A 12534-nucleotide genomic window follows, 5' to 3' on the forward strand; every position below is an offset into this window, starting at 1 on the left:
GAACTCAAACACAGGTAACACTGTCTGTCCACCTGACACACAACACAGAACTCAAACACAGGTAACACTGTCTGTCCCCTGACACACAACACAGAACTCAAACACAGGTAACACTGTCTGTCCACCTGACACACAACACAGAAGTCAGAACACAGGTAATACTGTCTGTCCACCTGACACACAACACAGAACTCAAACACAGGTAACACTGTCTGTCCACCTGACACACAACACAGAACTCAGAACACAGGTAATACTGTCTGTCCACCTGACACACAACACAGAACTCAGAACACAGGTAATACTGTCTGTCCACCTGACACACAACACAGAACTCAGGTAATACTGTCTGTCCATCTGACACACAACACAGAACTCAAACACAGGTAATACTGTCTGTCCACCTGACACAGAACTCAAACACAGGTAATACTGTCTGTCCACCTGACACACAACACAGAACTCAAACACAGGTAATACTGTCTGTGTAGTATTGCTGTTACCTCTGATAGGGGTACTGTTTTTGGTTGTTTATATGTTTCCACACATAAGTCAAGATTCTTTTGATGTATTTTTTATGAATTTTGGCGTGTAGTTTTTGAGGTCCCTAAGAAATATTGCAATTTCTAGCCTCCTTGCAGTATTTTTTGTTCTATGAAGATATCTGACATCTTGTATGTTATTTTCTTCGCAGGTACCTTGAAGAGTCAGTGATGAACCTTGACCTGACCCACCCTGTCACATGTGACCATGCCGCCGTCGTCCTCAGTGCACTGTGCAAGAAGCTTAATCTATTCATCCAGTCAGAGCCCAACCATAAAATGATTAAGAACATGCGCATGTTAAACATGGCTGCTCAGTCTCTCATGAAGTAGCAGCAACTAATCATCACCAGTCAGACATATGCCTAAAATTACTTCAGCCAACCAGATCCTCCCAAACAGCTCGAATTAGCCAATTAGATTCAGTCATAGAAAAAGCAAGGTTCTCACATTGTCATCCATTCAGGCAGCTTGTAACAAAGAGATGATGGGATGCACCTTGTTTAGCAGATGATACAAAGATAGACCAAAAATCCTCCAAAATGTATATTGTCCTTATTGTGTTCAGTGAACAGCAAAAGGTTGATACCTGATGGTTGTTGGGTGTGATGTCTGATGGATACTTGTATTTTATCAGATGAACATTCTAGTGTGGAAATATTGTTTGTGTTCAACATGGCATATCAACCATATACCTGTTATCTTGCAATAGTGAAACATCCAAAGAGCAATTCAAGAACATATGTGGTACATGCACTTTGCTGTCATAGCTTCATTTGCTATGTCAAGTCTACTGTTTTACTGTATCATTAGCCTTGTTGCATTGACATACACAATGCATTGTGGATAAAATGTCAAAAATGAAAGACAAACAAAAAACATGTATGAAGCTTGGTCTAGACCTTCACCTTTGACATATTACCCACAGTGCAGTTCAGTGCACCTGTGCATGTGCAGTTCAAATCATGAATGCCCTTATAACAGCCAGCAATCATGTTGAAGGAGATTACTCTGTTGTTCACCTTAATTACATTTCCTCATACATCCCCCGTTCATTAAGGACTTAAAGAATAAAGATCTTCTATCACAGAAGTGTGAGAAAGAAACCAGGGATATTCCCAAAACTGATAAAAGTTTTTTTTTCTTTTTTAAATAGAGACACACCAAGAGTCTCATCATAGACATGCAAAATGAGCTGAAGTTCATAAAAGATCTGTAAAGGGAAGACATAACTGCTATATATGAGTACATTTTTGGTTCAAATTCCACAACAACATTTTGTTTTGTTCCAAATTGTAGAATGTTCTTGCAAATATGCAGTTTAAATCTTCAGGCGTTTCTTTTGAAGAAGGTTTAAAATCAAGCTACATTGTATTTATATGGTTGTGTCTACCTTTGTTGTTTATCATGAACAGTACTACCATCACAACAGAAGTACCTGTACCTATGGGATTGGGCTAGCAACAACTTTGTATCATGTTTCTCAGAATAAACTTTGGAAAATACTGATTGACTTGTCATGTGTATTTTCTTCATCTGGATTGACTTGGGCATGTATATGTATACTTTACAAAATTTACTAGCCAAGTCACCAATAGTGTTAAGGTGTGGAGCTTTCATGATGTATCAATGTCCTTGGTCTTTCCAGACAAAACAACTCAATAGTACAGTCACAGCATTCAGATTATCAGCACTTAATGAGGAAATACTATTTATTTACCATAAGTAAATGATGGCAATTTCATACAAAGTAATATTAGACATAAATCACACAAATCAGGGCCTCATTTGCATAATTTATCAGGAAATGCCACAATGGCCAACTTTCGCTAACATATCACTCATACTTCAAACAACTTGTGTTAAACCCATGCATATCTGTGTTTTCCTTTTCGTCTTGTAGGCGGTGGAATAGAATAAATCGTGAATCAGTAGAAAGAGGTGTAGAGCTTTAAAAAAAGGTCTAAAAATGACCTGAAAACACAAGCCTGGTCAATCAATCTGCTTGGTTTTGTCCTTCACTGTGGTTTCATGTAAGGACATGTACAAAAGACTATTTATTTATTCATGCTTGAATATAGACTGATGTAAGACCCAGTCTGTGTTACAGGCTGATGTAAGACACGTCCTGTGTTGCCCACCAGTGGAAGATTACCCACCTGTGTCACCATTCCCTGAGACATGGCCACAGTAGTGGGGCACCACACAGGTGGTACAGCCATGCTTCATGCCCGCCTGTCTATTTGTGAACATCGCTTTTCTGTCTCTAAATTGTCTGTAGGAGGCTAGCACCTAATATTTATCACCTCAGCCAGATAATCATTCAACTCATCACTGTGCATAAAGATATAACAAGCACATAAAAATAGCAGATGTTGATGTTGTGTAACCAGATGCTCCTGCCTAAGGTTTTGTTTTGGAAATGATAACCTTCAATTCAGCCAAGGTCACTGATGTTGGATTGTGCACTTCAATGATATTTTGACTTTTCCCCCCAAGCCTTACTAGCTATGGGTTATGTTGTAGTAATAAATGCACACACACACACAGAGGCTTTTGTATTATGAAGCATGATTGAGATACCTACCTACCTACCAAGTCCCTTGACCTCCTGGTCGTTGGGGGGACAAGGTAGACAAAAAGATGGAGATACACTGAACCCCAAATTCACCCTTTGGAGTCAAACCCATCCCAGGTGGGCCCCTTCCACTACATACACACCCCCTACCTGCCCCCATTCATCCCCCATCACCAGTGATCCTTATAGAAGGGGAATCCCCCATGCTCAGCCAGCCATCATGTAATCTTAAGGTGAGGTTGCATCATCTCCAGTAAAACCAAACGCAACAGGTAACTCCCATGAGAGTGACTCATGAGTATTTCGGGGGATGACCTGCTCACAAGCCAACAAGAACCAACATGCTTGCTCACGAATTTTCCACCTTATTTGAAAGGCCATCATGCTTTCTTCCCATAATAAATTCAAGATTCAATCTATTCTGTTATCAGAGAGCCAACCACTTGTCAGATTGCCTGCAGTACTTTGTATGATACCCACCCAAATAAATGACCTACAGCACACTTCACATGCTGGGAGCTTGATTTAGCTGCCCACATGCCCAACTTGGCCGTTCCTATTTTAGACCTTCCCCTTATGTCCTTTATAGCTCCCCACAGCTGTTAGTTATCACAGTCCCTGGCCTTTAGACCCTGCCTGGAATGAACTGTGACCTCCCTCTACAGGGGCTAGAAGGGAGTAGAGCAAAGGTGAAGGTTTTAGAGAATTCTCCACTTTGGCACAGATATGTGTGTCAACTTTTTCTATGCCAACACTACACAGAACTAGGGGGCCCAAACATCACTTCACCCACCCCCCATGACATATTTATCAATCTTTAAGGGTAAAAAACTGATTTCTAGTGTATCTAATAACCAAAAATCATCAGTTACCAAGACACAAACACTACCTAAAATAACTACAAAGGATTTTTCATGAAACTTATTTTTCATGGATCATGTGGAGGTGTTGGCACAAAAACAGACAACTGCTTGCTGGCCACTTTTTGCTGACCTGATAATATGAAGGACTGAACTGAGCCTCTGGTTTGACAGAGGCTTTGCCAGGTCACACACCTTGACATGTGCACAAGATGAACCTTGTACCCACTCACAATGGTTTACTGGCAATGATTTATAAATGTGCAAACATGCAGTGACCTTTTTTTCCAAGTCAGCAACTCATGACTGAAGTACCCGAACATTGCCCTGAGTACCACAGGGCAGATTCGACCTCATCAAAATTCATTCACACAAACGGCATTTTGTTGGCAAAGGACATCAAATGTTAAATCTGACATCTGAGTGATGAAAACCTAGAAGAATCAATTTCTGACACTTTTGTTACATCACTTCGGGCAAAATGTAAAAAAAAAAAGAATCATGACATTCTCAGGGCAGTAATTGGAAACCGAACATTAATTTTCCTAGGCGTTAGGGGCACTCTCTCTCAGTCACATGAACAGACACACAAAAAGTACATGTACCACGTGAAGTCTGATTAGAACAATAAATACACCACACTTTATTCACAATTTGTCATAATCGCACATCAGACGATTTGTAATGAAGAAGATACTTAAAAACTACTTTGGATATAATATAGTTTTGATATTTGGCCCTAATGGCATATCTAGCATTTCTACAGCACACCTTACACTTCAGCACAAAAAAAGCATCTCCAGATTTCAAAGCAGAGCCTTTGAATATGCTGGATTGTCTTATAAAACGTTTACATGTCACACAAGTAATTTGCTCATTGAACTGAGCATATGAAGTATATAGTAGTCTATATAGGTGAGTCCGATCTGGTACTTTTAAGCGAGAGTGTTTTTGCATGGATGAATGACAGGACTGCATGCGGCCACAGGCCCTGCTGCGTAGGATGTCACATGGCCGGCAGGTTTGGCGCGAAGCTTCAATTACGGCTGGCCTTGCCCCCGCGGGCTGCACTGACATTGGTGAAAAGGGACTTAAGGGTGTCGAGCTCCTTGGTCAGAAGTTCCACCCGCTTCTGGAGCTTCTCGTTCTCCTGTTGAAGTTCTTGGACCTGCAGGGAATGACAAAAGGAACTGTTAGCTAAGAGCCCACCTCTCATCCGCAGTCTTAGATCTACTAAAGGTTGCAGTGTATCAATTCACGCTTACTTTCAACATCATCTCCTACTTCCAATGTCAACACATGAAACAAAATACTTCAATGTCCATCAATGTACAGTTATCACTTAATTCAGAGACTGACATGCATACACTTTTATGAAAGGAACAATGGATGATAATCTGATAGTTAGAGATACACACCTTCTGCTGAGTTTCCAGATTGCGCTGCTTGGCCTTCTCGCGGGACTTCCTGACCGCAACGTTGTTGCGCTGGCGGCGTGTGGTGTACTCCTCAGTCCCCTTCTGCAGGGCCCGGCGTCCACCACGAGATGACTGTGCCTTTCCTGGTGCTGAGGGAGGTAAAGTGGACAGGTTAGATAGTCCAATGAACAAAGTTGTGAAAAAAGGACAGATAATAAGACATATGATCTATATACTATGGAATCCCTTTTCACGTTATGATGGAGATAATGCTACATGATGTATTGTCATTTTGGCATCTATAAGAAGCATGCTTGACTTTCAGGCTCTTTGACTTGTCATGTGTGTCCCAGCTTCCTCCTCACCCCATGACCTCTTACTACTGATGTTGGCACAAAGGGGCGTGTTAGGGGAGGGGGTCCCACCATCCACCGGCTTTCCCAGAACACTAGAGTTCTACTCTTGGACACAATTTCATCCCCGCCTTTAGGATTGACATTTTACAACAAGTCTGTATCTAGAAGATCTCTACTCGAAATCTAAAATACAGTATTTTAACTGAGAAAGAGCAGAAATTATAATTTTTTTAACGTCACATGAAGTCTGCCCTGGGTACAAAGGGTACGTGCCCGGCATGGGAACTATCACCACGTGGCGCAGTCCGGCGTCCTACTCGATTTTATCAACCAAATGTTAAAATTCACGTTAAGAATGTATACATCAATTCTGAAACATGTTCCTACCTGGCCTATTCTCCGATGGTGATCCGATGTCACTACTTGGCGAGGCGTGGGAACTTGCCGAGTAGTCCTCCTGGAGGTAGACGGGCTCTTGCTTCACCGGCACCGAGGCGATGTCCGGGGAGGCTGCGGTGGTGGTAGTGGGGGTGTTTGTGGCCGGGGCTTGCGTCGACTCGGACGTGAGCTGCGGCATGTAGATGTCGTCTAGTGCGTCAAATGGATCAGGCAAGGCCGGAGGTGCTGCTACGGTTGGGGTGGCTCCGCTGTCCGAAGACTTGGAGAACTTGTCTTTGTCCAGATCGCTCTTGGAGAGGCCCAGCTCAGCCAGGAGGTCCTCACCACCCGAGTCCAAGTGCCACCGCTTTGCACTTTCCTGGAGGGAAAAGGAGAAGTGATACTTAATTAAGGGAAATAAAAATAGACGATTCTTGTACTGTCTTCTTTAAAAGCTCTATTTTTGTAAAGTTCTGTAGAAAAGAGGCTAGCGAATTTGTACCATATGCACAAAGGATCCACGAAGGACACGTTACTTATGTAGATCACGCAGGGTGAGAAAGGTGAAAATTCATGAGACACAATATTTCTGTGACATACCTGAATGTAAACACTTAAATCCACGGAGTCCTCGCCGTCACAAAGTGTGCTGAGGTCCGGGAAACTCTGCTCGCGCTCGAAAGTGAATACCGTTTTCTGTTTGCCGGTGGATTCCAGTTCATAGAAGTTCGCGGGAGACGAGACCGGAGTCGGGTCCATCTCTGCGCGGTGACATGACTGATCCTGGCCGAATGAGAAGTCGTGGAAAGCCGTGGTTTCTGTTGGGAACGTAATAAAACCTTCTCGGGAATGTATGTTGTCGGCGGGATCGTATTGTCCGGCCGAGTGTCCGAAATTGTCACTGATTCTGCGAGTATAGCCTGGAAGAGCTGTTAGTTCGGTCATCAACGTACCGGTGATTTCGCAACAAGAATGTAACCGGGTGACGACGGCTCGATTTGTAGCAACGTCACAGGTTGCATTACTTAATTGGTCCTTCATACCCATCCGCTAATCTTAATTCCTGAATGCTCGGTGCCTACGGCAGGAAATCCATATCAAATAATAATTTTTAAACGCATTGACATTTTTATAGGTGTATGCTCGGAATAGTGTTACTTGTGTGTCGTAAACTTGAAGACAATTTTCGAACTTTATTGTGTAGCGGAAGAGTTTCCCATCATCAAGAAAGTGATGCATTTGTAACATCCGGGACCTTTCGTCTAAAAATAATCCTTACGTCATGCTGCCGAGCTGTGATTGGCTGAATGGGGTGCGGCAATGACCCGGATGTACTGAAGCTCGGCAACTCTCTGGAAACCCTTTTTCTCCTGGAAAAAAATGAGACTTTCCTGCTACCAGTTCAAAAGAGAAAATAACTGCATATGATGTAGTTTTCCGACAGGTTTTTCCTTTGTGCAGTTTACGACGTAGAATTGTGAAAGGCGCGAAAAATGTTGACCAATCAGCTTGTAGATTGCATAAGCAAACGAGTGATGATGCAATGACATACTATACAGCCTCTGATTGGCCATCATGGAAGGCATGCGTCCTGCAGAAGGAGTTGTTTTGAGCATGGCTCTGGTACTGGTGAGGTTGTAGCTTGTCTAGGACGATTTTCTCCGATTACACGCTGTGTTCTTGGATAATTTTACTACGACAGTATACTTCGATAACTAGAGAACATCTGGGGGCGTTTTGGCACGTGAAAGCTACGCGAGGACGCTCTTCTACGGGCCCAGAAAAAAGGTAAGCTCGCCACCCACGCCCGCCCTGCCCCCCTGTGTGTAAACACGTTGGCGGGATCGGTTGTAACACCGCATGTGCAAACTGTACTGAAATGTGTTTCTTTCCTAGTTTTCTCAATATAATGCTAAAATTTCCGTTATGTCAATAACTAATAAAGACAGATAACTAAAACATACTATGAAATTATTATTTTACTCCGTCACATCGATATTTCGTCACCGAAATTTGAAAGTTGTCTCTTGTAGAAATTTAAATTTGCAATGGGCCCCGCCTTTAATGCATTGCTGACCCTAGCTAGGGTGAATGGGGCAGGCGATGGGGTATGTGTGTTTCTGGGCTTCCATTTCTAATTTGGACGTGACTTGTGGGTCTGTATACCATCAGAACCACTCGTAGCTTTAATCAAGAACCACATGGCATTACTGATGTCATCAGAAATGTGGTTTTTAACCAACTAAACATGACCGAAGATTTACACGATTCGACATTTCAGCGTGCGTGACATGCTCCCTTACCTGACGTTTTTACAGCAGAAAATCCGTTAAAATGATCCAATTGAATGCCTGCACGGGATTACCATTTCAGATGATAATATTTATGAAAAACTTTCGTACAACATGGATTGAAGTTAGCCCTTTTAGCGGGGAATTTGAAATAAATGGTTGGCCATGCCCTGCTGTTTGTTTACAGAAAACTGGAATGATGTAACGCCTACTACTAGCACTGTGTAGTAGGGCGGGTGTCAGGTGTCAGCGGGGCGCACGTGGTTATATGCCAGTAACCATTCTGATTGTTTTCCGTGACCAAACGGACCTAGATATTATACTAAGGGCAAAACATGTACAGGGCACCACATAATTTAAGTCCGTGTGGTTAAAAAAAATCAAACATTTCTCTTTTGTGTTTTTTACAATTTCCACAATATCCTCACCTGAATCTTCATTTTTTGTCGCTGACTTTTGATTACTCTTGAAAATAAAATTGCGTATATTATAAACAATTTCTAAGCTGATTTCGATGGGATAGGTTCACGTAATGGTATTGTAGTGTCGTCTTTTTCATGTTTTTGACATTTTTCTTTTGTTTGTGTTTTTCAGGTCGACATCAACTTTGGTGTTTGATTTCTGTTGTGTTGAAGGACGAAGTGCTGAACATCTCTGATCTGTCTGTCTCAAGTGCCAGAGTACCTGTCCCAGCTTCATGGCGGATATTGATGTTAAAAGTGAGCCTACTGACTCCAGTGACAGTAGCCCAGGGTCGCCCCCTGTCCTTAGCCCAGGCACCTCATCTGGTGGGAGAAGGGGCGGCGGAAAGGCATCCAAGAAGTACCTGCATGACAAAAATAGTGATGAGTACCGCAAGCGACGGGAGCGCAACAACTTGGCGGTGAAGAAGAGCCGTGACAAGAGTCGCCAGAAAACCCAGGAGACTCTCCGTCGCGTGCAGGAGCTGAAGGAAGAAAATGAGCGCCTGGAGCTCAAGATCAAAATCCTGTCCAAGGAACTTAGCGTACTGAAGGATCTCTTCCTGTCGCACGCTGGCAGCTTACCGGGGGAGGACGCCCCATGCCTTCTGGGGGGAGTTACTGCAGCACCCCTCCCCATGTCCACTCCTGCTGAGGAAACCAAAAGTTCGTCCACTGCGACTTCCACCTCCAACATTTCTCTTTCAAATGGGACTATCAATGCCACAGTACGAGAAGTAGCAGGTATACTTCAGGGTCTAGCTGTGCCAGTTAGGGCGAATAACCAGGCTGTTCTGAATGACCATGAGTATGCAACCACTGTGAAGTCATAGCAGTGATGTGTGTACATGTGTGCAGAACACTTGTACTTAGTAGCTTATCCCATGCTTCAGTGTTTATTCTATAGATTGCCTAGAAAGGTTCAGCTATAGACGTTATATTGGGTAAGAGGCAATGGAAGTACGCTTTCAGCATTGTGACCTTTGCTAAACAGATATTTTTGCAGTTGTTGGGCAAAAGCACACTACCAGTAAAAAAGGAAATGCCACTAAAATGTAGCCAGAAAATGTAGAATTGTGATAAATGTATTTGTAACCCTGCTCAAAGCAGTCTTTCAATAAGTATGATGTGAAAGTGTAGTTGAAATGGGCTGTAATGTTTTCAGTACAGTTACTAAAAATTGTCACACTAAAGCCAGCACCATTGGGGTGCTGTTTTCCACCAACAATGAATCATGGAGATGTGGAACTGTTTTTTATGTGTGTGACACAAAAAAAAGGTTAACACAAATATATATATGATAAGATAAAGAATTTTTTGGCTGTAACCAGTAAGGCCACATTGATTTGATTATATGGAAGACATCTGTGTGCACGTCAATTTTTGGCCATTTCCATATGAAAGTTTTCAACCATACTGTAAATTGTACAAAGCAGCTGCAAAATAAGCAAAAGTGGGGTTTCCAGATGATGTCATCAAAATAATCAAATCAACATGGCCTACAAGGCTACACAAATATCTCAAAGCCGTATCATTTATGACAACACTTCTGTATTCTGTGACCAACAAGCACAAAAATCACTATATCAAAGATACCACTGTGGTGTAAGATTGACATTTAGTTCAGTAATGACAAGGCACGCAACCACTTTCTTGGTAAGATAGCAGTGTTATGTGCTAGCACTGTACAATAAAAAAACTTGGTAACCACAAATTAAGACAGCAGAAATGAAGGGTTTTGTAAACAAGGTGAGATGGAGTTTAAGTAAGTCATTTAAAAGTAGCAGCCCAAATAACAGGATTCTATGATGATTACAGGTATTGCAAGAGTTGCATATAACTGGCACTATAAACATCTTGCATGTAGACACCATCTGGTTAATGGCAATCATGGGAACTGTCCATACCATCTATACACATACAGAGCAATGTTCACACTTTCCTTTATGCCAGAAAATACCACTTACTTTCCTTGGCAACATTTGAAGATGAAGTTAAACCAGTACAATTACCTATAGTGCCAGTATGTATGTATGTATGTATGTAAGAAAGAAACTACATATATGTAGTCAGGCATGCCTCTGTTCCCCTGTTGTAACAGATCACACTCAGAAGTGGTACTGATGTTGTAATACTTCATGGTTTTGTGATGGCAGCTAAATGTGTCAGTGGCCAGAGGAAATTTTCTTTTATTTATAGTTTCTCTTTTATATTAGTTGCTTGAATAGCCTGTAACTGAGCTTATAGTTTGGGTGACATCAAGATAAGTGAGAAAGAGACAACATCTGGGTTTAAGATAAGGGGAACAGTATTCCCTCCATGGCTTAAATATTGAAAGCTGTGTAATTTTTTCAGCAGAAGATAGTTGAAAGTAACAGTTTAATGACATTTAACCAGATATTTTTATTTGGCCAGCACACCAACAAGCCAAGCAATGCAATTGGTACAGAGCTGTTAAATTTTCTTCATGCAATCAGAGCTGTGAGTGACATTGCATGGTATATCTGTGTAGCAATGGTCAGTTATATCAGCTATGATGCTTATCATGAATATACAGTATTTCTTCTGTTGTCTGACAGCATTGAAAAATATAGGATATCATTGTGGAATGTAAAGTTGTATCTTGATGCAAGCTATGATTACTGTCCAGGAAAACTTAGTTCATGTGTTTTATCAATATCAGTGCAAAAGGAAGAAATCTAACAACCAAGAACATGCATACTGGATGTGTTCGCTCACTGTACTGCCAGATTCTTCCTTGTGAGACTGCACCAATTTGTAAAATTCAGGAGATGGGAATCACACATAATATTATTATCATTGATGGTTAGCAGCACTGTTACTCATACTGAGTTATGTCGTGGATATTGACATTGTATGTCGTAAACAAGAAACAAAATGGTGGTTTTTCTGTTATTGTATCACAGTAAAAAATAGCTGGACACCGTGGTTAAACTGCTTATGTAAATGCCAATTCTTGCTCTTGTATATTTTGCTATATCCCTTTCCTGCTATATTCACATTAAACTTTAAAAAGTTTTGTACCAAACGACATTGTGAAGTGTCTTCTTTTACCATCATGTTTTAGTGGTCAGTGAATGGTATTGATTTGTTATAAATACAATGTAGTTACACTTGTAATTTTGAATGGTTTAGAAGAAAAAGACATCAGAGAGACTAGCCAGTTTCAGCAACCAGACCTTAGTGCTGCAGATACAATGCAAGTTGTGAGCTTATTTGTTACATATTATGTAGTTACTTTTAAAACCGCTAGGGGGCGTTGGTACATGTAAGCTTCTGATCTCTCAAAAATGCCCCGGTCATTCACTCCGTGAACTTCAAGCATAAGATAGTACTAGTATCATGTGCTGGCAAAAAATTGTAGCTGGTGTAGGGGTTAATTAACTTTCCTAGGTCGGCTACACTCCTTTACCAGCTTATGATACTATCTCATGCCAACGGTTTATCTGCTTGGAGATTGTCGCTCAGCGTAAGTGGAGTGGGATCTTGGCATTCAGGGATTTGGGGTAAAACTTAATTTGAGAAAATCATTGTAAGTCATCATGCTTTTCGTTTTCAAAAAAGATTGAAATGATATTTTCAGGATTGATCGAACATTCGCAATGATCTAGCTGCTGGGGAACCGCTAT

General features: G+C 41.6%; 3 protein-coding genes across 5 annotated transcripts in view; 2 read left to right on the plus strand and 1 right to left on the minus strand.

The window, feature by feature from the left end:
- LOC118417145 (enhancer of mRNA-decapping protein 4-like) overlaps nt 1-2051 on the plus strand; it is an 87828-nt gene extending 85777 nt beyond the window's left edge. For all 3 annotated transcript variants that reach the window (XM_035822552.1, XM_035822554.1, XM_035822553.1), the window contains exon 27: nt 695-2051. In XM_035822552.1, coding sequence (XP_035678445.1) covers nt 695-875 — 181 coding nt within the window. In that variant the 3' untranslated portion in view covers nt 876-2051. The remainder of the gene's footprint in view (nt 1-694) is intronic.
- A 2543-nt stretch (nt 2052-4594) lies between these two features.
- Nucleotides 4595-7125, minus strand: LOC118417235 (CCAAT/enhancer-binding protein delta-like). The gene is made up of 4 exons (XM_035822700.1): nt 6733-7125; nt 6142-6511; nt 5399-5547; nt 4595-5148 (listed from the first exon to the last, which is right to left on the minus strand). Exons 1-4 carry the CDS (start codon nt 7075-7077, stop codon nt 5017-5019), a joined length of 996 nt encoding a protein of 331 aa, XP_035678593.1. The 5' UTR covers nt 7078-7125; the 3' UTR covers nt 4595-5016.
- Nucleotides 7126-7377: 252 nt separating this feature from the next.
- Nucleotides 7378-11933, plus strand: LOC118417236 (CCAAT/enhancer-binding protein beta-like). Its single transcript, XM_035822701.1, has 2 exons — nt 7378-7920; nt 9018-11933. Exon 2 carries the CDS (start codon nt 9121-9123, stop codon nt 9715-9717), a length of 597 nt encoding a protein of 198 aa, XP_035678594.1. The 5' UTR covers nt 7378-7920; nt 9018-9120; the 3' UTR covers nt 9718-11933.
- The last annotated feature ends 601 nt before the right edge of the window (nt 11934-12534 follow it).

The sequence above is a fragment of the Branchiostoma floridae genome, chromosome 6 (assembly GCF_000003815.2).
Source record: "Branchiostoma floridae strain S238N-H82 chromosome 6, Bfl_VNyyK, whole genome shotgun sequence".
NCBI classification, from domain to species: Eukaryota; Metazoa; Chordata; class Leptocardii; order Amphioxiformes; family Branchiostomatidae; genus Branchiostoma; species Branchiostoma floridae.